The following is a 19,531-nucleotide window of genomic DNA, read 5'->3' as shown; positions in this document are numbered from 1 at the left end:
TTTCTGGCTTGTGAGTTTTCATCAAAATAGGATATTGATTGGTGTGAGTCACATTCCCTGTGGGAAAAGTGTGCACAGGTAGTTCTTTCTCAGTGACAGAGGTTTCTCTGGAGCCAAAGAGAATTTTCCAACTTGGCTTGGGAAACACTGTGACAGCAGGAAGATTTAAGATAATTCAAATATAGTCCGTCAGCCCAACTCTATTTCATAAAGAACTTGTTCAGTGAGGAGGAGGGTCCTGTCCAAGGACTCATGGCTACTGAGCAGATAAGCTAGGACCAGACCCTGTTCTGCTTTCAAATTAGCCTTGAGCTGCCTCCTGTTCTATTTTGGCATACTGTCCTTTGCTGCTGAGACCTGCCACCCCATCCACGTCGTGGACTTCCAGATGTTCATCAGGGTCAACACAGATAAGAACACATTTGCTGAAATGACTGGAAGAGTCAATTGATTAGTAATTATGTTCATTACCACAGATTTGTACTTGATTCAGTATTGCTGTTGTTCAGTCGCTAGGTCGTGTCCGACTCTTTGTGACCCCATGGACTGCAGAACACCAGGCTTCCCTGTCCTTCACTAACTCCCAGAGTTTGCTCAAACTCATGTCCCTTCAATCAGTGATGCCATCCAGCCATCTCATTCTCTGTTGCCCACTTCTCCTGCCCTCAACCTTTCCCAGCATCAGGGTGTTTTCCAATGAGTTGGCTTCACATCAGGTGGCCAAAGTATTGGAGCTTCAGCAACAGTCCTTCCTATGAATATTCAGGATTGATTTAATATTGACTGGTTTGATCTCCTTGATTCAATGCTTTCTAGTATATTCAGAGTTGTGCATCCATCACCACAATCCTATTTTAGAACATCTCCTGCAAAGGTCCCCTGTGCTGATAAGTTTTCATCAGTCAATCTCAACCTCACCCCCAGTTGCAGACAACCACTAACTTTTTATATCAGCTTTCTATGGACATTGACTATGCATAGTATTACATAATTTCATGGTCGTTTTCATCTGTTTTTTTCCAAAAAATTTTTTGACTTTTTATTACTAACTTGTATTCCATTTTATGAATATACCACTTTCTGTTTATTCATTCAATCATCAGCTGGCAGACGTTTGGATTGATTTATGGCCATTATGAATAGCGCTTCCCAGGTGGTGCCAGTGTAAAAAAAAACCTGCCTGCCAAAGCAGAAGATGTAAGAGATGCAGCTTTGATCCCTAGGTTGGGAAGATCCCCTGGAGGAGGGAACGGCTACGCGTCCAGTATTCTTGCCTGGAGAATGAATGAACAGAGGAACCTGGCAGGCTACAGTTCATAGGGTCAGAAAGAGTTGGACATGACCGAAGCGACTGAGCATGCACACACGCACGGCAAATTTATGTTAAACTGAAGAAGCCGCCAGAGTGTTTTCCAAAATAGTTGTACCATTTTACCTTTCCCCCAGCTATGCATGGGGTGTCCAATTTTTCCATATCTTGATGACGTTTGGTATTATCTATCTTTTTTATTACAGTCATTCTAGTGAGCCTGTAATGGTATCTCGTGGTAGTTGTAATTTGCACTCCTCTGATGACAAATCAGATCAAGTACGTTTTCATGAGTTTAGATATTTGAATGTCTCTCTTGGTGAAATGTCCAGTCTTTCACCATTCTAAAATCATACTTTTTCATTTCTTATTTTGGAGTTGTGCTCTTTACATTCTTTATGGATACATATCTTTTCTTATATATGACTGGCAAATATTTTCTCACAATCTGTGGCTTATTTCATGTCTTTCAAGCTGTCCTCTGAAGAACAAATTAAACAAAAAAAAATTAATGAAGCCTATATTTACCTATTTTTTTCTTTTATGGCTTATATGGCTTATGGCTTTTGGTATTATATCTATGTTTGCCTAACCAAAGATTTGAAATATTTCCTTCTCTGCTTTCTCTTAGAAGTTTTGTAGTTTTATCTTTGTATTTAGGCCTATGGTCCATTTTTCCTAACCTGACTAAAAGTCCCACTTTTCCTGAGCTGGCGTCTCCTATAGACAACAAAAAGGGAGCAGTCGTGTGCGGCTTCTTCCTCCCCTGGGGGCAACCACTGAGTGGGAATCTGCTCCAAAGCTTTCCACGCTGCTCACCTAGTCACTGCCTTTCTAAACAGAGGACAACTGACAGAGCACTTCAGACCCTCTCACTGTCTCTAAAACAGCAATGTGCATCCTGCTTTAGACTTGAGATACTGTTTCTCAACGTTTCACTTGTTTTATACAATTTTTTTGTTTCTAATAGGTATTTTTTTGTGGTGTCTATTACTGGATTGTGGTCACTCTATAGCTTTAATTTAGGCTTTGTTTTTGGTTCATGTTGATGTGTTTCAAGGATTGAAGTTAAATAATATGTGCTGCTCCATCATTTTTTTCCAGGAACTTCCAATCATTTTTTAAAAGTAGCAATAAAAATCTAGATATTGCAATTTTGACTTTGAAAGGTTACAATCTTAATTTGCCTATAAAAAGAACAGGCCTTGTATTTTTGTAGTCATATGGGGCCAAGGCTTAAATCAGTATGAACCAATGAAATTTCTGATACTATATATTGAAGAAAGGCATTAAGGAATTAAACACCCCCATAACATACACACACACTCACACACACAGACTACCACCCTAGGTCTGCAGAATTTAAAATTAAGAGACCATTCTGTTGAATATATTACATATACAAATAGACTTGATTATCAGGAGTGTAGGTTTATTTAATTAAAAAACAAAACAGAACAGATTCATCCCCCAGAGTACTGTATCTTTTAAAGCAGCAGCAATCACAAGGCACATATGTACAAAATACCTCAAGCAAAATAGAAACCAAACATTAAAAAATATGTTATCTAAAAAGATGTTGAGGACCATTTGTTAATATGAACATATACTATAAAAATGATATTTTCAATATAATTTTATTCTTTTCCCTTTAACAAGAGATGGAATAATAATGTAATATCTATGTACTATCTTGTGGCACATATCACAAACATTTATATCACCCAACTTGGTCTGCTAAAGAAAAAAACAGCTAAAGCACAGATTAAAAATTGTATTTTCAGTGCTTTCACATCTTTTTCAGATATCTGGAATTCATTAAGCTGAAAAGAAATAAAGGTCTCATTTTCTTTAGCTTAGAAAAGCCCCATGGTTATATGTCCCTAGGCAAACCCACTATACAGAAAAGAATACATTCAAGATATTCTAAAATATCAAGGACATGATTTCCATTTTGGGATGATCACAGTAACCCTCTTCAGAAAACAGATTAGAAATCAACAAAGAATAAATGTAAAGGTCAATTATACTAAAATAAAATAGTATTTGATGTAAATTATTGCTCACTTAGGAAGTATAATGACTGTTCTCTGGTTAGGGATGCTAAGATTCAGTGTTAGAAATGGTGCAACATCATAGTGTATATAAAAATTCTTGGATTCAAATATATTATAATGAAAAGTTTATAATAATTACACAAAAGTGTTCCTTTATATATCAGCCACCACTGCGCTTCACATGACAAAGACTGAAAAACATGTGGTTGGATTAGATCTTCAGTACATTTTGTATCATATATGCTGAAGTGCCTCTAAGCTTTACCGGTGTAGACAATTTTGTCTAATTATTTAGACAAATAGTACTAACTAGCACAATTTAAGGATCAGTTAGACACTGTCATTAGTTTTTCCTTTAAAAAAAAATTAGATTTTGGGTTTTCGGATGTTTTCCTTTAAAAAGTCACCAGGATCCATCTCATGGTCACACAACACGTTGACATCCACACCGTCTAGAGACACCTTATCGGGTAACTGCAAGGCACCCTCTGCTCGCTCGGCCATGATTCTGAGGCCTGAGTGTGGTGTGTGGAGTGGCCACCAGGTCCCAGACTAAAGCAGCACGGTCTGGGCCACCTCGCTGATCGTGGACGCAGCTTTCTCCAGGTCCTCTTCTGTTTGTTCCACTGTGACCACAACCCTAATGCTGAGAAACCACAGGGACACACAAGACAGTCCAATGAGAGTCTACACAAAGGGTCGGCGGCCATCTGTTTTTGTGTGTAAAGCTCTTCTACTGGAACACGGCCTACAGTCCACAGCCGCTTTCTCACTGCCCCGCCAGGGCTGAGCAGTCGTGGCAGGGACCTTGTGTCCTGCGAACTGCAAGTACTGACTGCCACTTACAGGAGTGACTGTTCCTCCCCGGACTACCAGTGATCTGGTCAAGGTAACCCTGCAGTGGGGCTCTGCCAGAGCTTTAAGCCTACCACTGCAAGCAGGACCAGGTTCAAAGCAGGAAGTCAACATTTCTCAAATTAATGAGTCTGTGGTGTTCACAATTTTAATTCAGTAAGTCATACAGAGTTCTACAATATTTTGATGCAAGGCAAAGGTTTTCAAGTTTTCAAGAAACTAAAGATAAGAAACATCAGCCTGACAGCTCAACACTACCTCTGTGCCTCTTATTCTGCTCTGCAAATATCTGCATCAGCCACTGGACACATATGGGCTGAGGTGGGCTGGGCTTGGAGTCCCGAGGGCACAGAATTAGGGTGGCCCCTGTCCTCATGAAACACAGGCTCATAACTCGGGATGGTATGATTAGAAGAGAGAGAGCAGGATCTTCAGGGTGCGTTCCAGCTGCTGCCAGAACAGCCTTCCAGAACCCAGCCTGGTGCTCCATGTCTGCATGGTGCTCTGACTCCATGTGCTCTTCTGGGTCTTTCCCAGGCTCCCTCTCAATGGTTCCTCTCAAACCTGTGCTCTGGGCTCCCCTGATGCACCTGTAGATCTCCATAACCCTGCATTCCCTGCTGGAAGGCCTCATGCCCACCCCAGCTTGTCTGATACACTCAATTTTCCTGGTTTAACTTATGCATCACCTGCTCTCGGAAGCCTGAGTCCCTCCCAGGCTAGAATTAACCATATCCTCCTCCTCTGTGACCTGTGTCATGACCTTGAACACTCGATGTTCTGGGTATCTACCTCCTTGGACTACCCTGTAAAGGCTTAAGGGCAGAATAAGGATGTTTTGTTCAATGAACACTGATTTTATTTATTTTTAAAAATTAATTTAATTGGAGGCTAATTACTTCACAGTATTATAGTGGTTTTGCCATACACTGACATGAATCAGCCATGGGTGTACATATGTTCCCCATCCTGAACCCCCTTCCCACCTTCCTCCCCATTCAATGAACACTGATTTTAAATCATGAGTCAAGGTACTTTCCCTGGGGGGCTGCTCAACCCTCTCTCGATTTTCCCCACTGATGCTTTGTTTTTCCTTAGGAGTTTAATAAATGTTTGTCAGATTAAGTATCACACACAGTGCTTGGGCCAGAGGTGAGATGACACCACCAACCAGACCGTGCCCTTCCCTGCAGGACTGTCCGCGTGGCAGAAACGGCTGCCACAGCACAGTGGCAGGTCGTCACCGGTGGGAACCTGGGCTGTCCCAGTTCAGTCTCGAGATCACAGATGTTTCATTTACTAGAGTCCTGAGGGATTTTCAGTTAAAAATGGGAAAACATCTAGTTTAAGAACAACAGGTGATATACTATTTTTTTAATGATACATATTCTTCCTTATCCTATGATGATCTTTCAAAAAATTTCAAAACATAATATATTTCAAAAGAGCTTAAAGTAGTAAACAAAATGATGCCTCAGGTCATATTTTAAAGTCTACTAACCTCGGAGGGGGGAGGTACTTTTCTTCTTTCTCCAAGTAGCGTGCCTGAGTCAATGCGATGCCTCTGTCCATGCACTGTATGGAAAAGGAGTATACCTGTGACCCCAACTGAAGATGCGTGTGGGTGCTAAGCTGCTTCAGTCACGTCTGACTCTGTGCGACCCTACAGACTGTAGCCCGCCAGGCTCCTCTGTCCATGGGATTCTCCAGGCAAGAATCCTGAAGTGGGTTGCTGTGCCCTCCTCCAGGGGACCTTCTCTACCTAGGGATCCAAACCACGTCTCTTGCCTCCTGCTGGCAAGCGGGTTCTTTACCACTAACGCCACCTGGAAAGCCCAGACCACAGACACTGGTCATTAAAACAGGAAGGTACACTGAAATGTCACCCTCAATAGAAGTTTTAATTCATTTTTCCAATTATAACTACCAAGACAAAATAACTACAAAATCATCCTGAGCAACACTGTTCTACAGAGCCTCCTGCAATGAGGGAGGTGTTTACTCTGCACCGTTCATGGGCAGTCAGGGACCCATGTGGCTTTCGGTCACTGAGACATGGCTAGCGCAACTGTGACACTGAGCTCTGAGTCCGACTTAATTCAAATAGCCATAGGTAACTAGGGATTACCGTTTTAGGGAAAGCAGAGTTAGGACAAGGGCAAACAGGACCAGCAAAGCCCTACAGGCTAACCAAGAGCTGGATTTAATAATGCCAGCAGAATCACTTCAGAAATTGCTCACAGGGAAATGGCAACCCACTCCAGTATTTTTGCCTGGAGAATACCATGGACAGAAGAGCCTGGCGGGCCACAGTCCGTGGGGTCGCAGAGAGTCGGACACACCTGAGCAACCAACACTTCAAATGCCAGCGACACCTCTGATTCCCATGTGCACACTTGGGCACGGTGCTACCAGGCACAGAGAAGTCTGGTATCACACGTTTTTTGAATAGTTTTCCGATACATTAGCCATCTGTCAACAATTTTAAAAAATTAATGATATCAAAATAAAAAAAGCATAAAGTCAGACAAGGGTAATGATTTATAATAGTTTCTCTTTGAGGTGATGAAATGTTTTCGAATCAGAGCCTGCACAACCCTGTGAAGATACTAAAAACCACTCAACAGGATACTTTAAAGGGTGAATTTTACAGGTGAATTGTATTTAAACAACAACAACAAGACCCAATCAGAACAAGAGGTGCTATAAAAGAGAGAACAAACACAGCCAGCCTGTGGCAGCCATCGGCCTGAAGAGGAGCCACTCTGTCAGCTGTGAAGGCAGGTTTTCCTCTGCTAGGAAAAGATAGAAAACAACGGCAGGCAGTGACGTTTGCTAATTCTACATTCTGGAAGTGTACTTGGAAAAGTTAACTCCTTCTGCAAACATCTGGACTGGCTCTGCTTCCTCGCTAGTTAAGAAACATTATAAACCATAGCTCAGTTTGTAAAAACAGTTGTTTTGTCAAGCAATTCAACAAAAACTTGGCAGAACCTCCTCTCAGTTCTACAAAGCTTAAAAAAGAGCTACTGTGTCATAATTTTCTTTTCTCTATCAAATACGGAAAAGAAAAGACAAAGAGGAACAAAGGCTTTTAAGGTGGAAGCTGTGATGATGCAAAAACACTGTAAGAACTGCCTCTTCCTTCTTACAGATGCAGCTTTCACAGAGTATTCTCTTCCCTGCTCCAGAGCCTGTTCTCTCCTCATGCGACTCTCAAGATGATTTCCCAGAGACAGCCAGTATCGATCAGGCCCACAGATACTACTTTGGGATCTGTGAACTGTCCACAGACTCACTTTTTCTTTTAGTTACGAAGATAAGCTATGTTAAGTACAGTATGGAGTCAACTGATTCACATGCCCTCTTCTGAGTCTCCCTCTGGAACAAAGCAGCAGTAAGACTAGCTGTTGCCATGAATGAGAAGAGGACAGAGGTGAGTCTGATCAGAACGGACACTCTGGCACCTAGACAAGGCCCACATCCCATGACACAAATAATGTGTGGAGAAACATTACTATTACCCTGACGCCTGGCAGCACAGATTCAGGGCAGGAGCCTCAGAAAGGAACTGTCAGGACAAGCAGGACAAGGAAGCAGAGTGAGTCTGTTTTCATTCGCAAGTATGTATGTATTCACCTAATAACTGGATACTCACTTGAGTTACTATTTCCTGAAGCAGTTTAACATCTCTTTCTCGACACCCAGTGGTCTCTTCCAGTTGGAGGTGCAATGCTGGAGAAATAGACTCCCCCACTACTTTTAGTCCAGGAATGCTGAAAGGGAAACATACAGACGCATAATTCCCCTTCCAAGCTCAGGCTGTGCTTGTGCTTAGTTGCTCAGTCAAGTTCAACTCTGTGTGTCCCCATGAACTGTAGTCTGCCAGGTTCCTCTGTCCATGGGGATTCTCCAGGCAAGAATACTGGAGTGGGTTTCCGTGCCCTCCTCAAGCTCAGGTTCCTCACGTATTAATAATCATATGAAGTCTGCATTAATGAATTGACAGAAACTTGGAACTTTCATGGGAAACACCATGTGATGGGATTCTAGATCTGACAAAGCAAGGTAAAAATACATGCTCTGGGCAGTGCTTCCCAGTCTAGGACACCCTGCAGCACGGCTGGGAAGACGGTTCACTGGCTGGAGGGTCCCCCTGGGTTCACATTTCACAAAGAACACAGACATCGTCTCCAGCCTCCCACCAGGTGGTCTGCACGCCTCACCCCACTTGGCTGGGACTGCCCTGCCTCAGTGGGGCCCTCACAGGTCCCACGCGGGTCGTGGGCCCCGGGCTTACAGCTTCCTCTCCTCATCTCTTCTCTCCTGTCCTCCTGCTGGTGCCAGGCACGCCTGGTCCCGGCCCACTGCCACTCCCCTGAGGGCCTCCCTCATCACCCACTCCAGGAAAGCACCTTCAGTTTCTATTATTTTGTTTTCTTCATGGACAACTTATTATAGTTGATAATGTTGCTTCCTTATTTTCTATCTTTAGTTTGTGTCTTGTTTTTCACAAATCACAGGAATGGCTTCTGACACTGAAATTTTATACTCTGACCACCAGCAACGTTCAGGTTGTAAAGCTGCCTGCTTGTGTGCATGTGTTACTTGAATTACAATTACCTTCTTCTTTCTTAGGATTAACAGTACAGAAACCTGCTCTTTCTCAAGGAGAAAGAGAGATTTCTTTAGAGGTGAAAGTCTATATTTTCACATGATTATTATAGATGTTATGAGAACTGCAGGCCATAGTACTTAGTCAGGAATGGTATGATTTTTGACCTATCTCGGGGGACAGAAACCGTAATACATGTCTATTCGAAACTGGGCCAAACATTTTAGATTGCTTTCATTTAGTGTGCTTTACTTGGAAAGATTTGCTTTTCCCTTAGAGTAAAATGAATACAAAAAGTACTTGGTAGCATACTCAATTCCTCAAATATTTTTAGGACTCACCACGCTTTTCCTGAATGACTACTTGTGCCAAATAGCACGTGAGGTGGGGAGGCTAAGATCACCTGCTTTTCAAGCCAGCCTTGAACATCATTAATTTATGCCTACTTTCTTTACATGTAATACACCATTCTGCTGCTGCTGCTGCTGCTAAGTCGCTTCAGTTGTGTCCGACTCTATGCAACCCCAGAGACGGCAGCCCACCAGGCTCCCCCGTCCCTGGGATTCTCCAGGCAAGAACACTGGAGTGGGTTGCCATCTCCTTCTCCAATGCATGAAAGTGAAAAGTGAAAGCGAAGTCGCTCAGTCGTGTCCGACTCTGAGAGACCCCATGGACTGCAGCCCACCAGGCTCCTCCCTCCATGGGATTTTCCAGGCAAGAGTACTGGAGTGGGGTGCCATCGCCTTCTCCGAATACATCATGCTAGGATCTCTCAATAAACCAGGCTGCAGATTTGAATGGAACCTTAGACTCTAGGACTTCTAGAATACTGGGAAACCTTATAGATCAGTTGTTTACTAATGTAGAAACTAAGTAATATGCTTTCAAAACCCATTTCCTAGGTGAATTTTGAATGTGTTAAACTGTATACAAAGAAATATCAATTATTTTAGGTCATATACTCTCAGAGAGAACTGAATATATTACTTTCCAAATAGCATTTCCTATGAATAAAATGGCCTGGATTTTCCTTGTTAATAACAAGGCACCTAAAAGCCCAATCAAGCTTCCTATTTGATCAAATGGGCTCATTTCACATGTTGGGTGGAGCAAGCTGGTGGGAGAGGAATGAAACAAAATGGCCTCTTTCTGGCTGCCTGGATACTGATGCGTTAAAGTTTAACTAAAACCAATGGACATAATTATAACTCCAGTTCAGAAACTTAGAAGCTGTGTTTCAGAGCCTGAACGGAGAAGGCAATGGCACCCCACTCCAGTACTTTGCCTGGAAAATCCCATGAATGGAGGAGCCTGGTGGGCTGCAGTCCATGGGGTCACTAAGAGTTGGACACGACTGAGCAACTTCACTTTCACTTTTCACTTTCATGCATTGGAGAAGGAAATGGCAACCCACTCGTGTTCTTGCCTGGAGAATCCCAGGGACGGGGGAGCCTGGTGGCTGCCGTCTATGGGGTCACACAGAGTCGGACACAAATGAAGTAATTTAGCAGCAGCAGCAGCATACTTAAAAAATCTTTTTGAAGACCTTATTATCTACCATTTTTTTTTTACCAAATGGAAATCCTAAGCATTGATCTAAGTCCCATGGACAGGACAGTCAACAATTCAGACATGGTCTCTATCATGTGCTTACTGTGGGGAGAGCACTGGGCATGAATAATTATCTGTCGGAATTTAAGGACTTCAAGATTCCAGCAAGGACTCAAACTAGCATAGGCCATTGACTTCCTCTCCCAAATGCAGTCTCAGAGATGACAGCAGCAAATCTCTGATCAGAAGAGATTTAGAAAATTACTTAGAACTGAATGTTGGAAATACTGCCTTTGAAAATGTTTATATTTAAGACATTTACTGGAAAATAATAAAACCAATAAGCTAAATGTAAAAAGCTAAAAAAAAAAAAAAAAGAATAAAATCAAAATTCAATGAAACAGGAAGGTAGGAAAATAAGGGGAAAAAAAGATCAATCAAAGAAAACAAAATCAAACTTAAAAAAAATATGCTGGGCAAAAATCCTGGAAAAAGGAAAAATTACAGAAACAGAAAATAAAAAGAGGAAATAATACAGACACAGGAAAGATAATCATAGACTACATGCCCAACCCAAAGGCCCCAACTCCAGAGAGTCTGACAGAGGAGTCTTGCTCAACTCTGAAGAAATAAATCATCAAGCCTGGTCTTACACAGTAGCTCCATAATACAAGACAGTGGAAAAATTATTTCACTGATTCTTAGGTTACGTAAGGCTGTTGGAACCAAAGATTGTAGCCCCATTTAAATCACAGATATGGATATAAAAATTCAAAATTTTAACAGTGAAGAAAAACATACTATAATCAAGTAGGGGTTTACTCAGGAATACAAGGATGTTTTAACATCAAAAAATACAGTCATGCCTTTGAGTGACAGGCACATGGCTGGGTAAGGTGCAGGAGCAGAGGTGGGTTTCAGTAGTTTCAAGTGTACATGAGAGGTGAGGATGCAGAGAAGGCTAAACAGTGGGGAAAAGACTGACTACACAGAGAAGCAGAGCAACGGGCTAGTTACTACAAGAGAGTGTGGGGTCATGGGAAAGAAACATTTAAGACAGGGCAGAGCTAATCAAATGACTCAGGAAATGGGAGAGACTGCAGAGAAAGGAGAGAAGACAATCAAAGGCACTCGGTTTTAAGAAAGAAGAGCTATGATGGATGGAGGAACACTTCTCTGGCTGTAACAGGAGGGAAGGCTGGCTTGGAAACCTGCAGGTGTACAAGTTTGTGAGGGAAAATGAAGCAGTTCCCAAGTGAAAGCATGAGACAGGGCTGTCAGCTAAAAGTGGGTGCAGTGAGACAAGGGTGAGGGATTTTAGAGAGGAGAAGTGTGAAAGAGCTGGGAACAATGGAGGATTGGACTTAAACATATTAACACTGCTAGACAGAATAAAGGGCATCTGAGGCATGTGTTCATGAGCTGACAGTGACTCCGTGGTGCTGGGCTGAGCAGGTTTATTAATATTTCATAAACCAATGTAACTGGAAACAATAACAACAATATCTCTCTACCATAAATCATGCAAGAACTTTTGCTATGATCATAAAGTCAGATCCAGACTTTAATTATTTCTGCCCCTATAGTATCTGGAACATCTGTGACCTGCTTATTTATCAACTGTCTTTTTCTTTTAGAAAAGTTTCTAGATTCCATATCTGGGAATAGGGATAGGACTTCCATGACTGAGAAGGCAGGTTTCAGCTTGGAAAGGCAAAAAGAAACACCACAGGCAAGGTGAGATAATTTTCTATAAGAGCCTGAGGATGTCACCAGCCTTAATTCCCCTCTCCCCCTCAATTCTCAAGGAATTTTAAAGAACTACTCTTGTATAGTTAATATAAACAAAAATAAACAGAATACACATAAGGTTCACTTCACTTTCACTAGTTTAAGTAATTTAAAATAAAAGAATAATTTTCTAAAAAGTAACATGGACAGTATGAACCCACCATCATCTAATACATCCTTGTATCCCTACAGATGTGCAGAGATTCTCCAATGTTTATCAGTTATTTCTGGTGGTCAAATGTTCTGTTATTTGTTAGTTTTCATCTTTATCTTTTGTCCTGCTTTAATTATTTTACTAATGAACTTATTATCATTTTTAGAAAAACAAAGCTATGATTCTTTAAAACAATGGCAAAATGGATGTTTTGGATTCACACAAAAAGAAATTTGAATGAACTGTGTTTTTGGTTTCTTGGCTGCAATTTAGTCAAATTGACCCAGCCGATTAAATGCACTCAAAACCAAAGACGTGACATTCAAAATTTTTCATGAGTTGTTTGAATGTGGTGAAGATAAACTTCAAGATGGTTGAAAAGGTAACTCACCCTTGTAAAGCTTTATGAATTCGTTTGCATTTTTCCTTCAACACTGCAAAAATACCTGAATGAAACAAATACATTTGATAGTACATTTGGAAAATTTGGTATTACTAATCTAAAAATGTTTTTAAAGACCCAGTTCATCAATTTATTTTAATTAATTAATTTTCCTTTTGGCCATGCCATGTGGCATGCAAGATCTTAATTCCCCAACCAGGGATGGAAACCATGCCCCTGCAGTGGCAGCGCAGAGTCTTAACCACTGGACCACCAAGGAAGTCCCCAGTTCATCACTTTCAAATGCTGCAAATCCTTCTGCCTACTAGTAACACACAGACAGCTGGTAACTCCTCTGAAGACGCCCAACTTTCATCTCTGGCACATACTAGCCGGCACCTTCTCACCCTACTTTCAGCAAAATCCGGGAGGTTTTCAACAACAAAACAAAGGCTCTTTTTCTTACCAAGATTCTATACATTATCTAGCTAAGAATAAAAGGGTACAAATCTGATTTCTGGACCCTAAAGAATTTGGGAAAACACAGACACTGTGTTAATGTTTATGATCTCTTTCTTGATACTTTTGCTTTCTTTTAAGGAAATTTCACAAGCTGAAATATCGGAGGAGATGAGAGTGGCGGGCTACTGATAAGCAAGCATATGACTATGCACAGAGAAATGTTCACTTTTACTGATTCTCTGAATTAAAAAAATCAACGCTGAAACTTTAGAAATTTAGAAAATTTAAACTTTACAAAACCCAGACCTGCTCTTGCATTTGTGTTTTAGCCCTTGGTGAGGAGGTGTTATCACAGCCTAGAATCACATTTTAAATTGAGTCACCTGCCCATTAAGCAAGCTTTAATGGCTGGTAAACCAGTTTGACTTTGGTACCAACTCATGGTTCAAAGGCTGGAGGGGACAACCAGACAACAGCTATAAAATTATATGTACCAAAAATTAGCATACTTCAGCAAATTTCTCAAAAAAATAAATAAATAAACTAAATCACCATGACTGGCCCAGAGGTAACCCTCCTGTTTCCGGCATCTTTGCCCACCAAAGGAGCCAGCTCTGCTGTGGCTCTGGCTTCATCTCCAGAAACGAGAGAAGCTCTATACCAAAACCCTGGGGGCAGGGACAACTTCTTCACCATCATCCTTCCCATAGGTTGCCAGATAATCTAATTCTGAGCCAGAGCTTTGTCTAGGAAATAATTCCCTCCAGCCAATTTCTCAAAAAAGCAAACCAGGAGCATGGCTAACATAACCTGTGACATCTTTGATTTCCTGGGATTAAAGGTTATACCTGGATTCTCTTCCATGATGTTGAGAGCCTCAATCGCAGCAGCAGCTAACAGGGGAGGTAACGAAGCTGAAAAGCAGTATCCCTGGCCAGAAAGTCGCTGAAAAGAAACAAACAAGTCACAAAGCATATATTTGGTGGGGGGTGGCGGGGACAGAGAGGCTAAAAAAATCTAAAGGCACTAAATCTCCGTACCACCTACCAAAAAGTGTGTACAACTGCTAAGGTGGTAAAACCCAGGCATGTACAGAAGTTATCATGTAACAAAAACAAAACCTTTTTTTAAAAAGGGAAACAATTTCTAAATGTAAATATTTTGAGTGATTCTTTAAGAAATCTATTTCTAAATAAAAACTGTATGATAAACTAAGAATGAAATTTTGCGAAAACAGTTACATGTTTGGGTGACTCAAATGGAGCAGTAAATTTCAGTTTTTGCTCTTTGTTTTTAAAAAGAACCCACCTGATGGTCAATTACGAAAGACCTGCCACAGCAGAAACCCCCAATAGATGCCAGTGAGTTCTCCATGTTGGCACTGATAAGATCAATATCATCAATCTGCCAGAAAAGAGGAACAGTGGGAGTTACTTCTCAATTTAAAGAAAAGGGAAAAAAAAAAGGCCAATGTCAAGCTTAGAGACAAAATTTCAGCAGTGATGATGTCAACATCTGGATTCAAACCACCTCTATGAAAATAAAGGATAAGTCATACAAAATCAATTGTTAAAAGGACTGTTGCTTCACAACCCACCTCTGAATGTCTCATTTTATATATACTTTTTTGCATTTTGTCATGCATTGACAATTTATTCACAGATAATAAAAGATGAAATCTAAAGCTGTTCGATACTCAACATACTCAGAAGCACAAGATAAGATCATTCCTTGCTAAAACAGTGGTCTCAGCTGGCCTTCTCCATAGAAGGTACTTGAGAGAAACAAAAAGGAATCTTTTGAGCATTTTTGGAATGTGTACTACATTCATCTTTTCCACCTTTCCAAAAACGAAATCAATTTATTCAAACATGAAGGCAATAGGTTCTTTGAACAAATTAACCAATTTGGGCAGTGGATAAACCTAATGTGCCCAGTGGGCTCCTGAACACCCACCACCTTTTCAACAGCTCAGCACTCCTTGGGTCCTCACGTTCTGCTCCAGCCCCCGGCACCAAGTTCCATCCTGTGCACAACAGCCATTCAGTAACTACTCACTGGTGGCCATAATAACTGGTCAGATCACACATGGTGTTATTCTAAGTGTTCCACAGATCCAAAAAGGAAACCTGTGCTCTCTTATTCTTCTTCATCCTTTCCTTATGAAAAATTCCAAACATATATTGGTATTACAGAATTACCACCAGATTCAATAATTATCAACTTATGGACAATCCTGTTCTATGAACAGCCCCCTACTGCCCTCTTCATTTCTTTGGAGCAAATTTCAGACTTAACTTGTTTTCATCCATAAATATTTCAGCGAGCATTTCTAAAAGATAGGTACTCTTTCAAAAACATTATCAAAATTTCTTATATGTCAAACATTGAGGGTTCAAGTATCTGTTTCACAAACCTTGTTTTCCATGATATTTGTATGAATCAGGATCCAAATAAAGTCCACACATTCTGTACTTAAGCTCTTATAAATAATATCTCTGAGACAACTGCTAAGAGCAGTCAGAAAACCAGAAGAGTGAAATTATATGGTGCTTTTATCTTCTTTAAAATCTTCATGTCTTAAAAGCTGCTCTAGTGTAAATTTTACTTGAATTACATTTCCATTTTTCTTAAATTCTTTAGGGCATTTAGTTGCCAAATGTCAGTCTGTCTCTGGGGAGCATGCTTCAGTCAAGTTTCTGTGATATTCATTCTGCTTTACATTTTTCTCTAGTTCTGTATGGGTAGAGGGATGCAAATATAATTGAAGGTGATTTTATGTTGCATAAGTTCAACTTTTTAACATGTTGTGAAAATTTTTATACACAAGATTTGGAGAAAAGCTTCTTTAACTTGACCACACAGTGGAGGGCAAGGACAGGCTATGGCAGTGGTGAATGAAGACAGACTACAGCAGCGGTGAGCGAGGACAGAGTACACAGTGGTGGGCAAGGGCAGGCTATGCAGTGGTGAGTGGTGACCAGTTGTGCAGATGGGCCCGAGCTGCTCCTCCTTCCTGAAGATCTAGGCACTCACACCACCAAGGGTGGGGCTAACTGAAGCTTATTTTCCTTCAGCAAAAGAAAAACATGACATACTCCAGTTGTCTGGGACCTTGTGGGGCTTTTCTGTGAATACCATATTGGTAAGGGTTTCTGATATTGTACATATTAAAATCATCCCCATATATACATACTACACAGAATATACAATTTTAAATATTAGAAAGAACATCTTTTCACTGCTATAATAAATATTTTCTAAGGACAACTTGAGGAATTCTTACTGATTTTAAGGGAAAAAAAGGTAAATTTAACTGTTTCTAGAGATACTGAAAGCTGGGATCAAATGCTACCTTTTAAACAGAACACAAATCTATGATTAGCCACTCTGAGTTCATAGATTTCAAGGGAAGATGGGGCTCTGGTGTGGCTGAGCCATCCTCCATGGACTCAGTGAAGTGCTGCCAGTGCACACTGATGAGGAGCACTGTCTTGTATCCATGAAACCTGCCCAGCAGGGTGGAACTGCATGGTTACTATATGAGGGAATGTTCCAAAAAAGGAGAGCTTACACTGATTCCAAAATGTTCCGTGACTCCTCGGCCATGCTCTCCCAGGACTCCAAATGAAAGGCTTTCCTCCAGAAAGATTCTTGCTTTATATTTATATTTTAACTTAACCTATGTGGTAAATAAACACAACTTTAAAATACTGATAATTAGCAGTGCACAGAACATATGGTTAAGAACAAAATTAAACCTAAAATAAAAAGGAGAGGAAAAAAACGTACAGTGTATCCTCATTACTGGTGGATTCATATTTGTGAAACTGCCAATTTGCTAAAATTTGTGACCCCAAATTAATACTTAAGGCACACTTGCAGAGTGGTGAAAACTGTGAGTCACCTGGAACACACTTTCCAGGCGAGCTAACAGGCTACTGCTTCAGCTCATACTGTGAATAAGTGTCCTCTTCACGTCTTGTTTACTGCCACATTTTTCACATTTTGTTGGTGATTTTGTTATTTAAAATGGACCCCTAGCACAGTGCTGAAGTCTTGTCTAGTTTTCCTAAGTGCAAGACGGCTATGATGTGCCTTATGAAAAAAAATGTATCTTACCTAAGTATCATTCAGGCCAGAGTTACAGTACTGCTAGCCATGAGTTCAATGTGAATAAATCAAAAATATATATTAAATAAGGTGTCTTTTAACACAAACACATATAAAACAAGGTTATGTATTGAGCAATGGATGAAAACGTTGTGATGAGAGGCCTGCAGAAAACTAACTCTGTATTTGTCCTAGGAGCAAAAGTTTAGTATTTGATAATTCGGTACTGGCAGCATGTTAACAGAATGTAAGTAAACATACCCACGGGTTTCCCTGGTGGCTCAGACAGTAAAGAACCTGCCTGTAATGCAGGAGACCCGGGTTCAATTCCTGGGTTGGGAAGATTCCCTGGAGAAGGCCATGGCAACCCACTCCAGTATTCTTACCTAGAGTATTTCATAGACAGAGGAGCCTGGCAAACTCTAGTTCATGAGGCTGCAAATGACTGAGAGATTAACACACACACTCTCTTCATAGATCAGAACTGCCATAAAAAATGAAAATAACGAAATCTGGATGCTCTAAAATGATTCAATTTAACTCAAATAAAACAGACAGCACAATGCCAATTTTTTAAAAACGAACTGTTTAGGCCTTGTAAGTACAGACTTGTAATATATGTGTCAAATATTGGTCTAATTATGCATAGAACTTCCTAGGGAAATGTTGTATACATTCTTTCCTCAGAGGCACTATGTTTCAGTTTAGATTCATTTTTTTAATGCAGAAAAAGTTTTCATTAGTATGGTTTTTAATCTTTTTTTCCCTCCCCCTATGCTTTCTGGCTTGTACAAAAGTCCTTTCCCATCAATGGTTTAGATGCATATTTATCTATACGTTCTTCTAAGTATTTCATAAATTTTTGGGTGTATACATTGGGAAACACACAAGTATACAGTTTTGTTTCTTTTTTCTCCTTCTGATGTCTAATTGATTTACCCCTTTACAATATGTATGTGATCAGTTTTACAGCTGAATTAAAATATAGTGATTATCAACCACTAAATTTTTATATATGTGACATGAGAAGTTGGGTCATAAATCCTTCCATGACTCAAGTAATCTTCTCTTGTGCCACAATCATACTTTTAATTATCAAATTTTAATTACTAAAAGACTTTTCCCACTGAGACTATAGAACTAATGCACAAAAATATATAAGACTCTTGTATCATGAGTCTCTGATAATTTCTTTTTTAACCATAATCATGCTAATCAATATCAAATTGGGAAGGGATCCCCACTGGGCTTTTAGATAAATTTTCTTAACAATGAACAAACCAATTTGGGGTGAATTACACTTTTTCAACACTGACTCTGTGTCCTATCCATTAATATGAGATATTATCAAATGAATAGTTTCTAAAAACTATGTTTTAGAAAATGTTTAATAATATTATTACAGTACTGGTACACAAACAGACAAGTGTAACAAAACAGGAATCCCTTTGTCAAACCCTAATTTGTATCCTATAATTTTACATATCCAATACTTACTGTTTCTACACTTCATATTTTTTCCATTGGCTATATATCTGCATGAACACTGCTTTCTTACTGCATTTCTGTAATATACACTTCTAGTATCCTGTGGCCCACTCTTTCTCCCACATTATCCTATCAGGCTTTGACACAAAAGGAAGCAGAGGATAAGAAATCATCTCTTTTATTAACATTTTGGATGTATCTAGATTTCCTCAATAAATAGGGAAAAATTTTAAAATAAGATACGAAACTCTTAATTGTAAATCCTTATTCAATTGATGGACTCACAGATTCAGACTTTAATGGTCAAATGCAATGGTGGTTTACTACAGGAAAATCAGTGTAACAAACCATACTAATAGATTGAAGGAAATTACATGATTAACTTAACTGATGCAGAAAAAGCATCTGACAAAACCCAAATCTCGTATGAGAAAAGCGCTCAACAAATTAGAAAAAGGAGGAACTTCCTCAACTTGATTAAGGGCATTTATGGAAAACCCACAGCTAAAATCTATTCAACGGTGATGGCCTGAAAGCTTCCCCTTAAAGATTAGGAATGAGACAAGGATACACACTCGTGCCACTTATAGTCAACACTGTACTGGAAGTTCTAGCCAGAGTATTAAGGTAAGAAAAGGAAGACAACTAGACTGGAAAGAAGAAGTAAACCTATCTCTGTCCACAGATGACATAATCCTAAATATAGAATAAGATCCACAAAAATAGTATTTCAGCTAATAAACAAGTTCAGCAA

The 19,531-nt window shown here is 40.1% G+C and overlaps 1 protein-coding gene across 1 annotated transcript in view; it reads right to left on the bottom strand.

Moving 5' to 3' along the window:
- Positions 1 to 2,724: 2,724 nt before the first annotated feature.
- SPTLC1 (serine palmitoyltransferase long chain base subunit 1) overlaps positions 2,725 to 19,531 on the bottom strand; it is a 65,697-nt gene continuing 48,890 nt past the window's right edge. The window contains exons 9-15 of the mRNA NM_001034749.1: positions 16,751 to 16,858; positions 14,485 to 14,580; positions 14,025 to 14,121; positions 12,724 to 12,778; positions 7,880 to 7,997; positions 5,723 to 5,796; positions 2,725 to 4,012 (exon numbers count right to left, since the gene is read on the bottom strand). Coding sequence (NP_001029921.1) covers positions 3,919 to 4,012; positions 5,723 to 5,796; positions 7,880 to 7,997; positions 12,724 to 12,778; positions 14,025 to 14,121; positions 14,485 to 14,580; positions 16,751 to 16,858 — 642 coding nt within the window. The 3' untranslated portion in view covers positions 2,725 to 3,918. The remainder of the gene's footprint in view (positions 4,013 to 5,722; positions 5,797 to 7,879; positions 7,998 to 12,723; positions 12,779 to 14,024; positions 14,122 to 14,484; positions 14,581 to 16,750; positions 16,859 to 19,531) is intronic.

The sequence above is a fragment of the Bos taurus genome, chromosome 8 (assembly GCF_002263795.3).
Source record: "Bos taurus isolate L1 Dominette 01449 registration number 42190680 breed Hereford chromosome 8, ARS-UCD2.0, whole genome shotgun sequence".
Taxonomy (NCBI): domain Eukaryota; kingdom Metazoa; phylum Chordata; class Mammalia; order Artiodactyla; family Bovidae; genus Bos; species Bos taurus.
The sequence above is the reverse complement of the archived record's forward strand: the minus strand, read 5'-3'. Positions and strand labels throughout refer to the sequence as shown.